Genomic DNA, 13,829 nt, shown 5'->3' on the forward strand with positions numbered 1-13,829 from the left:
GAGCGAAAAGTGTAATCTGATATGCGTTGGACACCACTATCCCCTCCTACAGGTGAAGCATTCGCCATAGTTCGTAAACTACTCCTTGAACGTCCGAGAGGATTCCAAGATCTTCTCAGGAGTGGATTAGCTGAACATCCCTCTTCTCATAATCCTCGACCGGCACAGGAACCTAGAAATCCTAGAAGGTTATCTTCGGGAAGATGGGCGAAACAGGCGAATGTCACTTATGTACCGGAAGGACATCCGTTTGTCAGTTCCAAGTGAGTCTTTTCGAAAGGCATCTCCACCTCACAACCCACGCACGACCTCAGGTATTCTTCCAATGCCTAATAAGCTTATTATAACTTATCTTCGAATCAAAGTAGACCCACGCGAATTGCTACCAAGACTCGGGGTATATGAAGACATCATTTTCCACGATCTGAAAGAAGGGAGATCGTCAAGTGGGATAAGTGTGACGAAAGGGGTAAAAACAAAAGCTCATTGAAAGTTTCTTAAAACATCGTATCCTTCCTATCCTCCAAACACATGGGTTGGTACAGAAAAAAGCTCGTATCCGTATCCCATGGCCTGAAACCGTACCGGAAGAAGATCGTCCCGAATTCGCTTGGTTCATCACCCCTCCTCGTGAACCTCAATCCACCGATTCCTCCACTTTTATTCCTAACGAGTCTCTCTCCACTTCGTCTTCGGATACTACCCTTTCAGATCCCTCGTCCATCCCCTCGAAGTTAAGAAAGTCAAGAGAATCTTCGTCTATGGGTATCTCGGACGATCATGTTGACGGACCCACCAAACAAAAATGGGACGCGGAGGAACACTGGGATCGTCTGGTCAAGGGCGAACACCCCGCTATACTTGGTGGAGAAGTCAAGGAACTTGCTCGTGAAGGTTTACAAGCTGCGAAAGAAGAAAGGCTCTCCAAGATAGGTGAACGAAGGACTGAAGGGGAGGGACATAGGACAGAGAGGATGGAACCTATGACGGAAAGAGAAATGTGGGAGTGGAAGGATAGAGAGCCCGGTTTGACCACACGATTGGAGAGAGGTCATTTGAATACACGAAGACAGAATGCGAGACCAGCGAAGGAACGGAGGGAAAGAGAGGGATGGGGAGTATTGCAGGAACGGGTTCAGAGTTGGATGGGGAGAGGAAAACAGGGAGATTTTCAGACCAGGGCGGGATCGAGGGACGGGTCAGGTCACCGTTCAGGAAGAAAAACTTTCGGAATGAAATGATGGGGCTATCACAAGGTGAAGAGGCGTGTGGACGGATCGAGGTAAGAACCATGCATTTCTCCATTGTTCACTACTGATAGACTGACATGCAATTGAACACACAGGAAATTGTCGATGATCATGACGGGCAGGAATACTCGCTCCGAAGGATGATAAACGCACGGGCCCATTGCCCAGTGTACTTGCGGATGAAGTTGACTGCTTACACGTTCCCGTATTGTCTTTCTCATCCTGATCTCTTTCTTGTACTTTTAATTTTGTGTCCTCACTTGCCTACTCTTCATTCTGACTTTACTGTACTTGGTGATACACCATCTGACTGTCTTGCCCTGACCCACTGATCACCATCCAGCGAGATCTACGATCCCCCGTTTACGATCCCCCGTTTCCCAGAACCCTCTGCGACATCTCTTCCCCAAAGTGATTCTTCTCCAACGACACAAGTTTCATTTTCAAGCCCACTCGAGAGGTCTATGACTACCCAACAACCCTTTCCAACGTTTCTGCGATCGACGGACTCATCAAACCGTCATTCCTCTCGTTCACATGGCAGGAACCTATCGTTCAGAATGCCCCAAATGAGCTATGCCAAACTCACCCATTCTCTCATGACTTCACAAGCTGTGGTCAGGGTTCACAACTCTCAGTCCACTTCTCCACTCGTTCAATCCGGTATGCCCGATACCTCGGGTTTCTTCGCTCCTTCTCCTCTTTTTGCATCAGTGACACCGAGAACGTATCATCTCATTCTTCCGACTTCAGAACCCCCGACAGCCTCTTTGATCTCGATCACAGACGACACACCCAATCAGTCAGTCCAACGAAGTGGAGGAAGGTCGTCAATTCCTCTTCCTCTCAACCCTATCAACAAGACCGTCCCTCCTCTTTCCCTGCCAAACACTATCGACATTAACTTTTCTCGACGCACTTACACAACTGCACAACCCTCTCAGGGAAGTTCCACGAATGGACAGATCCCACGAAACCAGTATCCTAGTGCAAGAGCTACAGACGGGAGGATGAACTACCGCTCAGCAACGGCTCAGAAGGGACAGATAGATGATATGTTTGAAGGTACATGGATGAGGGAGTTGATAGTGGATCATATAAATGGTTGGAGGAGACCTTGTCCGGCTTTATGGAAAGCCAAATATCCCCAAGAGACGCGTAATACAGATGAGCTCAGTCCTTGGATCTCTTGCTCTGCAAGTTTAGATTGGGCCATTTGGAATATTGCCAAACAATTGTCTAGGATGAAGGGGAAGTCTGATAAGGTCTGGTTGACAATTGTGAGATTGGGTGAGGAGATCTTCTCTTCCTACTTGAACCATATAATCACCTTTCTATTCGGTGCGATTCTACTCACGTGGACTTCATGGTGATACTCCGGTAATTATTTTCTTACCAGATGCCAACAACCTGGATTGGAAAAGGGTAAAGGTGAGATAGAGTTACTGTAGCTGACTTGTAGACGGACCGGAAAAATGGCATCGTCCCTTCGCGCATCCGCGCTCGCCCCGTGTGGACGACCAAAGTCCATTCCGATACGACCCAGAATTCAAAGCTCGACGTAAGGCAGAGGATTGTAAAGAGGTTTTGGCATACGGTCGGATTTTCGGAAATAGCATTATAGCTGTTTTGCCATTTTCAATCAGTGTGAGTGTGTAAACTTTTGTTCATCATTCACCCTAAATGTTTTATGGGCAGGCGCGTAGATTATCACGCTTCCTGATGATGGTCGATTCGCCAGGACCCTCGCTGATTCCAGTCCACCCCTTTTCCCCTTCCGGACAAATTCTGGCGACATCCGTCCAACCCCTCTTCTGGACCAGGATGGGTAGGTCGTTTATGTTGGGATGCGGAACGAGACTACTGGGAAACGGCTAAGATGGCTTTGGGCCTACCTCTACAGCAGATGATCACTCCTACTTTTAGGGTACCTGTTCGTGGTACAGGAAGCTTTGGGGGATATATGAGGGCATGGGCTTGAGTTTTGGCGTCATAATACAGTGCGATACTGTTCAATTAGAGTATGTACTCCTGCCACTCGCCACAGGGCAGGTCCAACTTTCCTTTGTGCTACTTCATCGCTTGTTCTCATCACTACCGTTCATGCATCAATCTTACCACTTACTACTTTCTGCTTCCAATCACACTCGAGAAATAACTCATAGGGAACGAACAGATATTGCTCGACAAGATGAGTAAAGAAAGTGTCGTCATCGTCGGGGCTGGTGAGTTCCCCTAGATGTATGCCGAGAGTAAATTGACGAAATAGGTATATTCGGAATGTCTACAGCGTTATGGATGCTTCAGACTAACGAGTATGATGTGACTATCTTGGATAAATCTGAGATTCTACCTGCTCCAGATGCCGCTAGCTCAGGTGAGCTCATCACTACGCCAAAAGATCGTGAACTTGACCCTACCTGTTTCTCCTGATCATCTCTGTCCCCATATCCTTTGACTCGAAAATCAAAATGGAACCTGAGTAGATGAGCTTTGCTAAGTATCAGATCTGAACAAGGTATATTGTTTTGTACAAGAAGGACACTCTCAAGTCTGACGGGAAAGATCATCCGAGCTGGGGATTATGCCGACCCTCATTTAGCTTCCCTATCCTTGGAAGCTATAGGAGCATGGCGTCAACCAGAATGGGAAAATACATTTCATCAGTAAGTCTTGCGCGATGTTTGGAGACTTCTAACCCAATCGAACAGACAATGTACGCTGATATAAAAGGAGCGGTCAAGCTTTGGCTGCAAAAGTGTCCGATCCAAAAACTAGGGGATTCGTCATGTCGTCTCTTGCTCAATGTGAGCGAATGGGGGTAAAAGCTATACATGCTCAAACAAGTGACCAACTTCAAGGATTCTTTCCTGGTATCAGAACGGGTATGTTTATACCTCTTCTTGAAGTCTACTTCGTACATTATCTACTTTTCTCACTACTCAACAGAAAGAAGTCTGACATTTCTGACATGGTCATAGGAATGTGCAGTGATAATGACATATGACAACGAAAAAGCGAAGAAAAGTTGATGGCTAGGCAAGTTCGAAGGTCTCGAAGGGTATCTCAATACTTCAGGTGGATGGGCAGAAGCTACTCGCGCTATGAAATTAGGTCTTGAGAGGGTACGTCAACTTGGTGGTCGAGTCAGGTCAGGAGCGCAAGTTGTGGGTTTGATCAAAGATGGTATTAAAGTCAAAGGGGTAATTTTGAATGATGGAGAAGAAGTGTTATGTGATTTACTTGTGGTTTGTCTTCCCATCCTAGCTCCCCCCCCCCCCCCCCCCCCCCCCCCGGGCTCTCCTGTCCAATACACAAGAAAAGCCTCTTGTTGATATTTGGTAATGACAACTAATGGCAGATTGCGACTGGTGCTTGGACCCCTGGTCTCTTCGCCTCAACAGGCATCTCTTCCAGACTTCCGCCCATCATAGCTACTGGGTTAGTCCATCCCCCATCCCCCATCACGATCATCACCTAGAGTTTCGTTCAGTGGAATGTTTCATTGACGTCATAGACAAAGTGTAGCCACCATACAGTTGAACGAAGAAGAAGCACAGAGATATTTCAAGGTTCCAGTCGTACGTTGATTCCTTTTTAACAAGTCAAAAGAGAGCTGGAAAATAGGTGTTCTTGAATAACCAATTTTACGTTTTCCCACCTGATCCAAATGGCATTGTCAAGTTCGCTATACACAATCCTGGATATCTCAATCCGGCAGAAAATGGAGTTTCAATTCCACATACTATTCTCACTCCAGGTGCAGAGGATGGGATGATACCCCGAGAGATGATACTTGAATTGAGGGAAGGGTTAAGGAGTGTGTATCCTGAATTGGCAGGAAACAGTTTTGTTACAACTCGATTATGTTGGTATGTCCTCTTCCTGTTTCACCTCCTCTTCTCTCACTCTTTGACTTTACAAAAAGTGAGGCAGAGGGGGAATATAGAGATCATGGAAGTTGTTGCGGAAGATAAGCGATACAAAGATCAGATTGTCGGTTGTCAAGGGGACCTGACACTGGGACTGACTGAAAGGTATTGCGATACAGTCTCTGGTGATTGGTTAATCGACTATCATCCAGAATACGAAAATCTAGTTTTAGCTACAGGAGGTTCGGGTCAGTTCTACCCATCCCACTCATCCCATTCATATCCCCAGATTTTTAGCTAGATACGATACTCGTACTAAAGATCATAGGACATGCATTCAAGTTCGCACCTATCATAGGCAGAGAAATCCTCAAAGTCATCAAACGGATTCCATCACCCGAATGGGCTGATCGATGGGCGTTCCAAATGAACAAGGAAGATGTAGGTGCGGATATCAGACATGGTGAGAGGAAATTATTAGATTTGAATCAATTGGCCACGAAAGAAGATCTCGGGATCTTCCGAGTCGTTGAACGTATGACGATACAAGTTGGTCTAGCATCGCGTCTTGTAAAGCATTTGTAGATGTTAAAAATCATGCATAATCGTTCTATTGGCATATCTATCACTTTTCACTAAGCCCAAAAGTCTATGCATTCTACATATTCTTCGTTTCACATATTTATATTTCAGACACTTAGGCTAACTTCCACTTCGGTGACAGTGACATGGTCCAAACGTTACTATGATACTTCTCCAAGCTCATTCGGATGCACTGGACACCTTCAAGTATGTCACTCACCATCCGATCCCAGAGAGAAATCTCCACGGATCGATCGGACGAGACTAGTTGGAATGGAGGAGAAGCTCCAAGACGGACAGCGGATAGATAACCCGATATAAATCCGTCCTCGTGGAACCCATATCCCTGCCAAGCACCCGTGATTGTCAAACGGGGATGTAGGTGGATGGCGGGGTGATTCTACTTGTCAGTCCTCCTTCCAGGTACAATCTGAGAGCTAAACCTCCCTACCCATTTCATGGAATACGGGTTAACGTGGTGGTGACTCGAAAACTGGTCCGGGAGCGGGCTCCATGAGAAATACTCACCGTCTCTCGCCCTTCGTACACCTCTGCAAGCAGATCCGCCGCTCTTCTCTGAGCAAGCGACACCACAGGCATCTCATATGTCCTCCTGGCGATGATCTTCTTGGGGTCTATTTCGAACACCGGGTTGAGAGTACCTAGGACTGAGCCGTATCTATTCCTGGGTAGATTCTGCAAGCGGTTTAGGTCAAATGTGCTTTGATGTCAGCTTGATGAAACTACGGCAGCTTTTAGTGAGGTCACAACATCATCATAGCAACGACGTTGCGACATATTGAGACTGATCAGGAGAGTGAGTGAGACAAGTCAGACAATGTGGCTAGGCACTCACACGGGTGTACAAGAAGATGGGGTAATATCTTTGGGAGTGAGGTGAAACCCTGTGAACATATTCCATGCGGCCCATACTTTATGGTTCTTCGGACGAGCCTGTTGGTTAGTTCCATCCGAGCCAAATCTTCACCCAAGCTCAGTGGATCTGATGCTGGTCAGACGAAAGTGATGATCGTCCAAAGCTCAGAGGACTTGAAGCTGGTCAAACGAAAGTGATGCTGGTCAAAATCTTACCAGATGGTAGAGTGGATGGAAGATGGTATATGCGACGAGAAGGTCGACCGGATCTGAAAGGGTTATGAAAGACTGTGTAACTCACCGAATCATCGTAGTGCAGCCAGATATCGAACTTGGAATACTCAATCCCATTCAGTGCGTTTCTCAACTTCACGCTCATCCCCTCGGTCAGAAGTCGCGTGACAACATGAGGGTGAATTCTGTCCGTCAGCTTCCGAAAGACTTCAGCAACTGGATTAAAAGACTCACGCAAATATGACATGGTCGAAATGTTTCTGTTGTCCAGTGATAAGTGTGAGGATCACTCCATTTTCCGTTGGGTTGACTGAAATCACGGTGGTGTTCGAGTGAACTGCGGAGGAAGGAACACTCTGGGTAATCTTGTCAATGTACTTTTTTCTGCTTATCAGCGGTTTTTGTATCGAAATGCTCCTCAGGAGATTGGGATTGGAAAGGAAAGGGACAAACTCACGATCCACCCTCAATGGTCAAATATTCATCTTTATCAAATAACTGTAAAAGCTTCTGATTATGCCAAGCTTGTATCAGAATACCTATGGGGAAGTCGGATGATACTTTGTCCGGAGGAACCGACCATAAAGCGCCGACAAAAGGCTTCTCTTTCAGCTTCCAACATCCCACTCCAGGAGCTTACAAGTAGATAATCGTCCCTGAATGCATCCCCATATCTCTCTTCAGCGAGCCATTTCCCAACTGTCATATTCGCTTTTGGACTTCCTAGTACTTGTAAAGCGGAATAATGGAATCGAAAGATATCAAATATCATACTCCATGTTCTCCATTTGAATCTATATGTCAATATCATTCCTCTCTCTCTCACATGAATCACCCTTTAGAAACCGATTGAACCAAGGATGAATCTTCTCTTGTATCCATGAAGTGAGGTCCTAGAAAAGGGGAGTATCACAGCAGATTAAAGCAGTGGAAGGAGCGTTGAGATGGGCACAGAGAACGTACATATTGCTCCATGTTGAGAATAAAGCTCCGAGATTGGTAGAACCCCATGAATATCCAGTTTGGTCCGTGATGGATATACTTTTAGCTGATTTCACCACGGAGACTGATAAATGATCTAGAAATCGAACGAAGTTTGGCCATCCAGATCGATTGAAGACTAGCTATAACATTGATCAATCCCTCAATACCCTCTGTACTGAAGAAAAAACATACGAAGGCTCTGCACAGTCAGCATTGCACATAGAGGGAACAACAGTGGATATAGAGATATGAGATGGAAAGAAGAGACTAACGTATCTGTCCAACATTCTTCATAGCCCGGTTCTGGGGATCAGCTGAGAGGGCAGGGTCAGGTTGAGGTCATCGAGTGGTGTTAAATAATCTCCAAAGTCCGACTTTTGGCGATTGCCAAGGTCGAGTGATAGACGATTGGAAAGAATTCATAGTCCAGAAAATGATCATGCCAGCGAATGTAGACATGGGACAGATCATGGTAAAGGCAATTGACTCAAGATAAAATTCATGTAGAAACCTCTCCTCTTTTTGTTCCTACCCCAGGTGAAGGAGAAGTGGGAGGTGTATGATGTGAAAAGACTTACGCTGAAAAAGAACAGTATGAGCATCCCCACCAAAAGTATCTTGCTTTTCGAGAATCTCAACTTGATGTGATGAATGATGATGCAATAACTATCCGTCAGCACTTCTTTCTCAATCCTCGACGTACATGGAATGACCCAAAAAGAGCATCTCATACTTGATCGTCGAATGAAGTAGAGTAGTCATGAAGAGGAGATTGCGCTTGATTATGGGAGAGAAGAAGTAAGAAAGATTGAAGATCTCACACTCAGGTGACTGATGAAGGGGAGAAGAGGGTTGTGTTCACACTCAAGTGAAGTATGGAAGAGGGAAGAACTCACATATAAAGAAGTCAGACCTGAAATCCCCCCTCCCACAACGGCGATCTTCATAGTCCTCCCACTTTCTTCTTTGTGCCCAGCTGGGAGCTAAGTCAGTGGATCAATCCACCGAAAAACGGTTCTCGCTCGTGGGTTGAGAGAAGGTGTAGGTATGCCCGTATACATCACTTAGTGAGAGCAGTCTTCATCTGAATTCTGACCAAAGTTTTGGGGACGGAATTCCATGTTCGACTCAATGTGCCTGGTCCCTGACGGCGTCGGATTCAGACCGTGGGCGGAGCGCCGACGGCGAATGGCAGCCCATGACTGTGGACTGTGTAGACTGGGACGTATAGAGGGCGAAGAGGAAGACTTGAGGAGGCAGCGACGTGAAAAGGTGTGGGTATCGGCTATTGGAATAATCACACGGGTCGAACAAGAACTACAACGATGAGTCTCTAAAACCGAACCGAATTGGTTACATCGCTCATGAGCTAGCTATAGAAACACTGTCCACAAAACATGATTGTCCAAACCATCTTAAACCCTACCGTCTTTCCATGACTATGCATCGATCTACCCAAACATGCATTCATTCGTCCTCGAACTGTTTTCCTCGGCGCTAAACCTCATACACTTTCACATCCTCGTCGACCCCTAACCGTTCATTCTTGTGAGACCGTAACCTTGTGAGACCGTTGTGGAGATGTCATGGATGCATGAAAGTGTGGAGTCGTGGGTGAGATATTATAACATTTTTTATGGATTGTGGGAACTGCATTGATCATCGTTTGATTGGGGCGGGAGTCGGGGTGGGAAGAATAGCACGACGAGTGGGTTGGATAAGACCTGCACCACATGCTCCTTTGGTGGGTGTGAGGTCGGCAGCGCTGTATTCGGATGGGTAGGAGCAGCTGGGGATCAGCAAGTGTCCAAATTCAATCAGTCTTCCTCTCGGGGATTCCCACTCCACAAGAATATTTACAAGGACATGGGATAGAAGTTCCGAGTGTAGGGGACATGCTTTCCCGAGCCAGTGATGTGTTTCACGAAGATCAGGGCAAAGGAGGAACAGGCGACAATATGATTATGAGGAAACAACTCGTACTCACTCCGCAACGGCCACGTAGGCCTGTCGACCATCGGCATTGGCATTTGCCCATCCATTACCCGAATCAATCGTTGCGCTACTTCCTGGACTGGTGAATGTAGGACCGGGCATGCTGATCGGTGTCCCTGTCTGTGTGTACTGAGGGAGCAAATCGATGGTAGCTTCGTCGATATTGGTCAAAGACGATACTGGCCAAGGGTAGGAAGCAGACATTGCGGCTGGGATCGTCCCTGCACCACTTCCACCGGTCATATAAGGCGAAGCGAACGTTCCATCAAATTGATCGACAGAGATTCCAGCTGCGGCACATGCTCCGAAATGTGAACGGGGATCTTTTGGAAGCCAACCGTTGTTGTATCCCAATTGATAATGCCAGAACGGGTTGACTTGCTGGATGGTGCCGGTGGAATTACCGATTTTCCAGGTCCAGAAGAACCAGTTCTGGATGTGTCAACATCTGAGAATTGATCTGAACAGTTCAACTTACCTGAAGAGCGTCCATAGAATTGGTGGTCAAATCGAGTAAGCTGTCGATAGTCGACTGATCCCATTGCGTCCAATCGTTCCATTGATCACATGAACCAGGTTTAGGACCAGTGTATCCAGCATACGATCCGTCGTATCTTGAACCAGCGCCGACATTATTGATCCAAAGACCACAACTGTTGCAATCAGATGGCCGTCACATTTTTTCCAATAGAACAAAACTCACTCGTTAGGCGCAGCCGACCATTCACCAGCAACTATCATGCCGTACTGCTGCAGAGTATCGTTTGTCGAAGCTCCCCAGTTGGAACAAGGTTGCTTGGCAATCGAAGCAAGAGTGCCGGTGGGTTGATCACCAAAGATCTACATCGTTAGCCGACATTCCGAGACATGAAGACTTTGTTATGACTCACAAGGTAAGGGTGGTTGTCGAAACCCAAACGATCCGCGCCAGGAAGGAAACCGTACCACTGGGAGATTCCGAGGAAACCATCGTGGAAGGAGAGGAAAGGTCCTTTGCCGGTGCCGATGCCAGTAATGTCCCTAATGGTTTTGTAGGCTTCGTAGTAGAAACTGCCTATTGCTGATTGTCCGACACCTCCAGCGTTGGGTTCGTTGATAAAGCCAAAGAGTTGGACAACTGGTGCGTATTCCTCTTGTGAGATAAACTGGGCCAGAGTGCGGATGTACTCAAGAGCACGTTGAGCATTGGCAAGGCCCATAACACCGTTCATCCAGTTGATCTGACCCAAGTGGCCGGAGTGATTCCAACCGTTCTGACTACCTGGGACAGTATGGAGATCGAGGTTGATACGGATACCGTACTTGCGAGCCCACTGAATAGCCTTTAAGAAGTATGTCCAAGCGACGCGTTCGAGATATGGTTCACCGTCCAAAGTTTCGATAGCCCAGTGAGGAATAGGTATACGAACCCAATTAAGACCAGCACGGGCGATGTCTGCAAAGTCACGTTCGGTGATGAAGGTCTCGTAGTGTTCCGTCATAGCAGCAGTCAAGTTGCTACCCATGTTGAGAGAAAGAGTATATTCGTCGACAGCAGTGCCACCTGGACCAGTGGCATACTTTTCGTACATTGCTGGAACGATGAAAGGTTCTGAGAGTCAGTGTGACACAGTATGAGTCAATCAAGGGAAGAAATGATGTGATGAACCCTGTGAGATCGACGTACCGGTAACCAACCACCCGCCAAGATTGACACCGTAAATTTTATCGATACCCCAATTCCAGGTACTATTGAGAGAGGGCGTCCAAGAATTTGCTTGAGCATCATTGTTGAATGGGTTGGAAGGATCCCAAACCCATTGACCGCCAAAGGGGTTTTCATAAGTGAAGGTGGAACCGTCTTCAAGGGTGATCAAAGAGCCTGTTCCTCCTGAAGTGGGTGTCGGGGTAGGAGCGGTGCTAGATGCAGTCCCAGTGGCGGATTTAGAGGAGGAAGGATCGCTGTTTCCACCATTCTTGTCATCAGAAGTGGTGGTGGAAGCATTGGTAGAGTGATTTCGTGTTAAACTACTTGTATCAGCTCATGCATCATATAGCTGAGAAGAAGGACTGACCCGACACCCAAACCGATGGCAGCTGCAGCAATGATGACAACGGCACCTACACCCAAACCAATCCAAAGGGGTTTCCGGCTTTTTTTAGGTATGTACCCGTCCTGTGCCCAACGAGGTTTCTCACTCATATCCACGCCACCAGCTCCGAGAGCAGGAGCTACATGACCTTGTTCCTCATCCTCCGACGTTCTCTCAGAACCTGAACTTACTTGTCTGTTTAGGGCGGAAGGTCCTCTTCTTCCTACATGCTGACGATGTCAGCATCCAATCTCCATGTGAATTGTGATCATCAAAGGGGTTTGGCGATCAAAGTGAAAACAAAGGGTGAAGCAGATAGGAATGACTTACCTCTGCCCCAGCAATAGCCGCTGGATCAGCAGCGAAGCCAACACCTGAACCCCAGCTCTGACGATTTTCCGCACCCATCGGAGGAGTACCAGGAAGACTGGTGTGTGTTGAATCCCTAGATATGATGGAGGGAGCAGGTAGATATGCCGAACTGCTTCTACCAAACAAAGTGGTGGATTCGTTCAAGTCAGGGGAGAGGAGAGATGGTGAAATGGAAGGACCGGAGAGGGAGGAATAACGTGCAGAAGCCATGTTGCTATCGGCTATATCGCTCGTGTTGGGGTCGGTGGGTACGGAAGTGTACACTGGGTCGGATGGGGGGTTGGGAAAGGGGCGTTTGATGGGAGTGACCATGGTGTGTTATTTTTATTACCACGAATGGGTACAGGTAATGAGGTGGTTTGTAACGACACGATGAGGTAAATAGTAAATGGAAATGACACTTGATATATTATCAGCTTGTTGTGGTATGTTTATATGAAGTGAAAACTAGAAAGAGGAGAGAATTCAAGTTGGCCACTGCGGAGGGAGGGTGTATTGAGGATGATCGGCGGTGTGTCTAGTGGGCTAGTGTGGACCGGTAGCCGAGTGGGATAAAGCTAGCGGGGGACACGATGCGGAGCGGTGACTAAATTGCGACGCCCGATCCAGCGAGAGGACGACGATCAAGCCGTCGGCCGTTGTAGCGAGGATGGATGTAAGTGGATGTGAAGTAAAAGGATGAAAGATGGCACCATAGCACAACGATGCACACTCATGTTTGCCTCGTTCCCCTTGTCCCCCCTGCGCTTCTTCTCCCTGCATATTGCAAGCATGCCACAAATCACAGAGCCACGGTGTCCCCGGATGAACGGACCGTGTGGCTGTTAGGCCCAAACGCAATAGGGGTAAAGGAGGTGATGAAACGTCACATCGGTACCAGTGACATAGTGGCACTCATCATCACATCTTTTTTTCTCGTCATGTCCGCATCTCATGAGAACAAAGGAATATGTTGATGGTGAGGGGGGGGAAACAAAATTGAGATGCTCACCTCTATTCTAACCTCTCAGTCCACTACACACCTGTCCCACGATGTCCACGCCGAGGGGAAGAGAAGAGAGGACGAGAAAGAAGGATAAAAGAGCGAAGGAAAGAAGGGAGAGATTTCCTTGACGAAACCCCTCCGAATGAAAAGTGGAAAGAAATGTGAGGATGAGAGAAGATGACGGGGGCCGGAGATCGGAGAAGAGAAGAAAGCCAGGGTAAAAATGTATGTAAAGAGGACCTTAGGGGTGATATGTTGTTTGTGGCGATGCGGACCTTGATGGCTTGACAAAACGACGGCGGCTTGACCGGCTTAAACCCTCCCCCTCCCGAACCCCACTTTTTACCCCACGTGCCTGGAAAATGACGGAGGGTGTACGTGTGCCCATGAAGGCTTTCGACTTATTAGCTTGGCATACTTTCTTTCTGTCGCATACTGCATCCTACTAAGAGGTTTGCATGATACACAAGCTTTTATTGAGAAATTTGGGAATACGGAAAGAGGGACAAACTTGATTCGTCACCGAAGGCCCTGACCCCGCCCTGAATATCTTGTCCTGAACTACTACCAGGATAGCTAGGGTGTGGAACGGATGTCCGCACATGTG

At 47.3% G+C, this 13,829-nt stretch overlaps 5 protein-coding genes across 5 annotated transcripts; 3 read left to right on the forward strand and 2 right to left on the reverse strand.

Moving 5' to 3' along the window:
- Positions 1 to 21: 21 nt before the first annotated feature.
- On the forward strand, positions 22 to 1,241 carry TREMEDRAFT_60997 (uncharacterized protein; the record flags this gene model as incomplete). The annotated part of the gene is made up of 2 exons (XM_007003398.1): positions 22 to 263; positions 494 to 1,241. 2 exons carry the CDS (start codon positions 22 to 24, stop codon positions 1,239 to 1,241), a joined length of 990 nt encoding a protein of 329 aa, XP_007003460.1.
- Positions 1,242 to 1,810: 569 nt separating this feature from the next.
- Positions 1,811 to 3,231, forward strand: TREMEDRAFT_60998 (uncharacterized protein; the record flags this gene model as incomplete). Its single annotated transcript, XM_007003399.1, has 3 exons — positions 1,811 to 2,540; positions 2,713 to 2,897; positions 3,010 to 3,231. The coding sequence occupies 3 exons, from the start codon at positions 1,811 to 1,813 to the stop codon at positions 3,229 to 3,231; spliced, it is 1,137 nt and encodes a 378-aa protein (XP_007003461.1).
- A 210-nt stretch (positions 3,232 to 3,441) lies between these two features.
- On the forward strand, positions 3,442 to 5,707 carry TREMEDRAFT_60999 (uncharacterized protein; the record flags this gene model as incomplete). Its single annotated transcript, XM_007003400.1, has 11 exons — positions 3,442 to 3,475; positions 3,520 to 3,627; positions 3,758 to 3,768; positions 3,816 to 3,916; positions 3,984 to 4,135; positions 4,290 to 4,498; positions 4,612 to 4,691; positions 4,768 to 4,831; positions 4,878 to 5,122; positions 5,288 to 5,370; positions 5,451 to 5,707. 11 exons carry the CDS (start codon positions 3,442 to 3,444, stop codon positions 5,705 to 5,707), a joined length of 1,344 nt encoding a protein of 447 aa, XP_007003462.1.
- Positions 5,708 to 5,819: 112 nt separating this feature from the next.
- On the reverse strand, positions 5,820 to 8,745 carry TREMEDRAFT_29212 (uncharacterized protein; the record flags this gene model as incomplete). Its single annotated transcript, XM_007003215.1, has 11 exons — positions 5,820 to 6,104; positions 6,254 to 6,425; positions 6,561 to 6,658; positions 6,882 to 6,999; positions 7,049 to 7,198; positions 7,272 to 7,414; positions 7,455 to 7,608; positions 7,778 to 7,934; positions 8,071 to 8,112; positions 8,377 to 8,464; positions 8,695 to 8,745. 11 exons carry the CDS (start codon positions 8,743 to 8,745, stop codon positions 5,820 to 5,822), a joined length of 1,458 nt encoding a protein of 485 aa, XP_007003277.1.
- Positions 8,746 to 9,132: 387 nt separating this feature from the next.
- On the reverse strand, positions 9,133 to 13,405 carry TREMEDRAFT_73490 (uncharacterized protein). The gene is made up of 9 exons (XM_007003683.1): positions 13,229 to 13,405; positions 12,196 to 12,637; positions 11,848 to 12,095; positions 11,460 to 11,800; positions 10,684 to 11,384; positions 10,497 to 10,633; positions 10,272 to 10,446; positions 9,786 to 10,225; positions 9,133 to 9,587 (listed from the first exon to the last, which is right to left on the reverse strand). The coding sequence occupies exons 2-9, from the start codon at positions 12,547 to 12,549 to the stop codon at positions 9,458 to 9,460; spliced, it is 2,526 nt and encodes an 841-aa protein (XP_007003745.1). The 5' UTR covers positions 12,550 to 12,637; positions 13,229 to 13,405; the 3' UTR covers positions 9,133 to 9,457.
- Between the last annotated feature and the right edge of the window lie 424 nt (positions 13,406 to 13,829).

Source organism: Tremella mesenterica, assembly GCF_000271645.1.
Source record: "Tremella mesenterica DSM 1558 unplaced genomic scaffold TREMEscaffold_3, whole genome shotgun sequence".
NCBI lineage: Eukaryota > Fungi > Basidiomycota > Tremellomycetes > Tremellales > Tremellaceae > Tremella > Tremella mesenterica.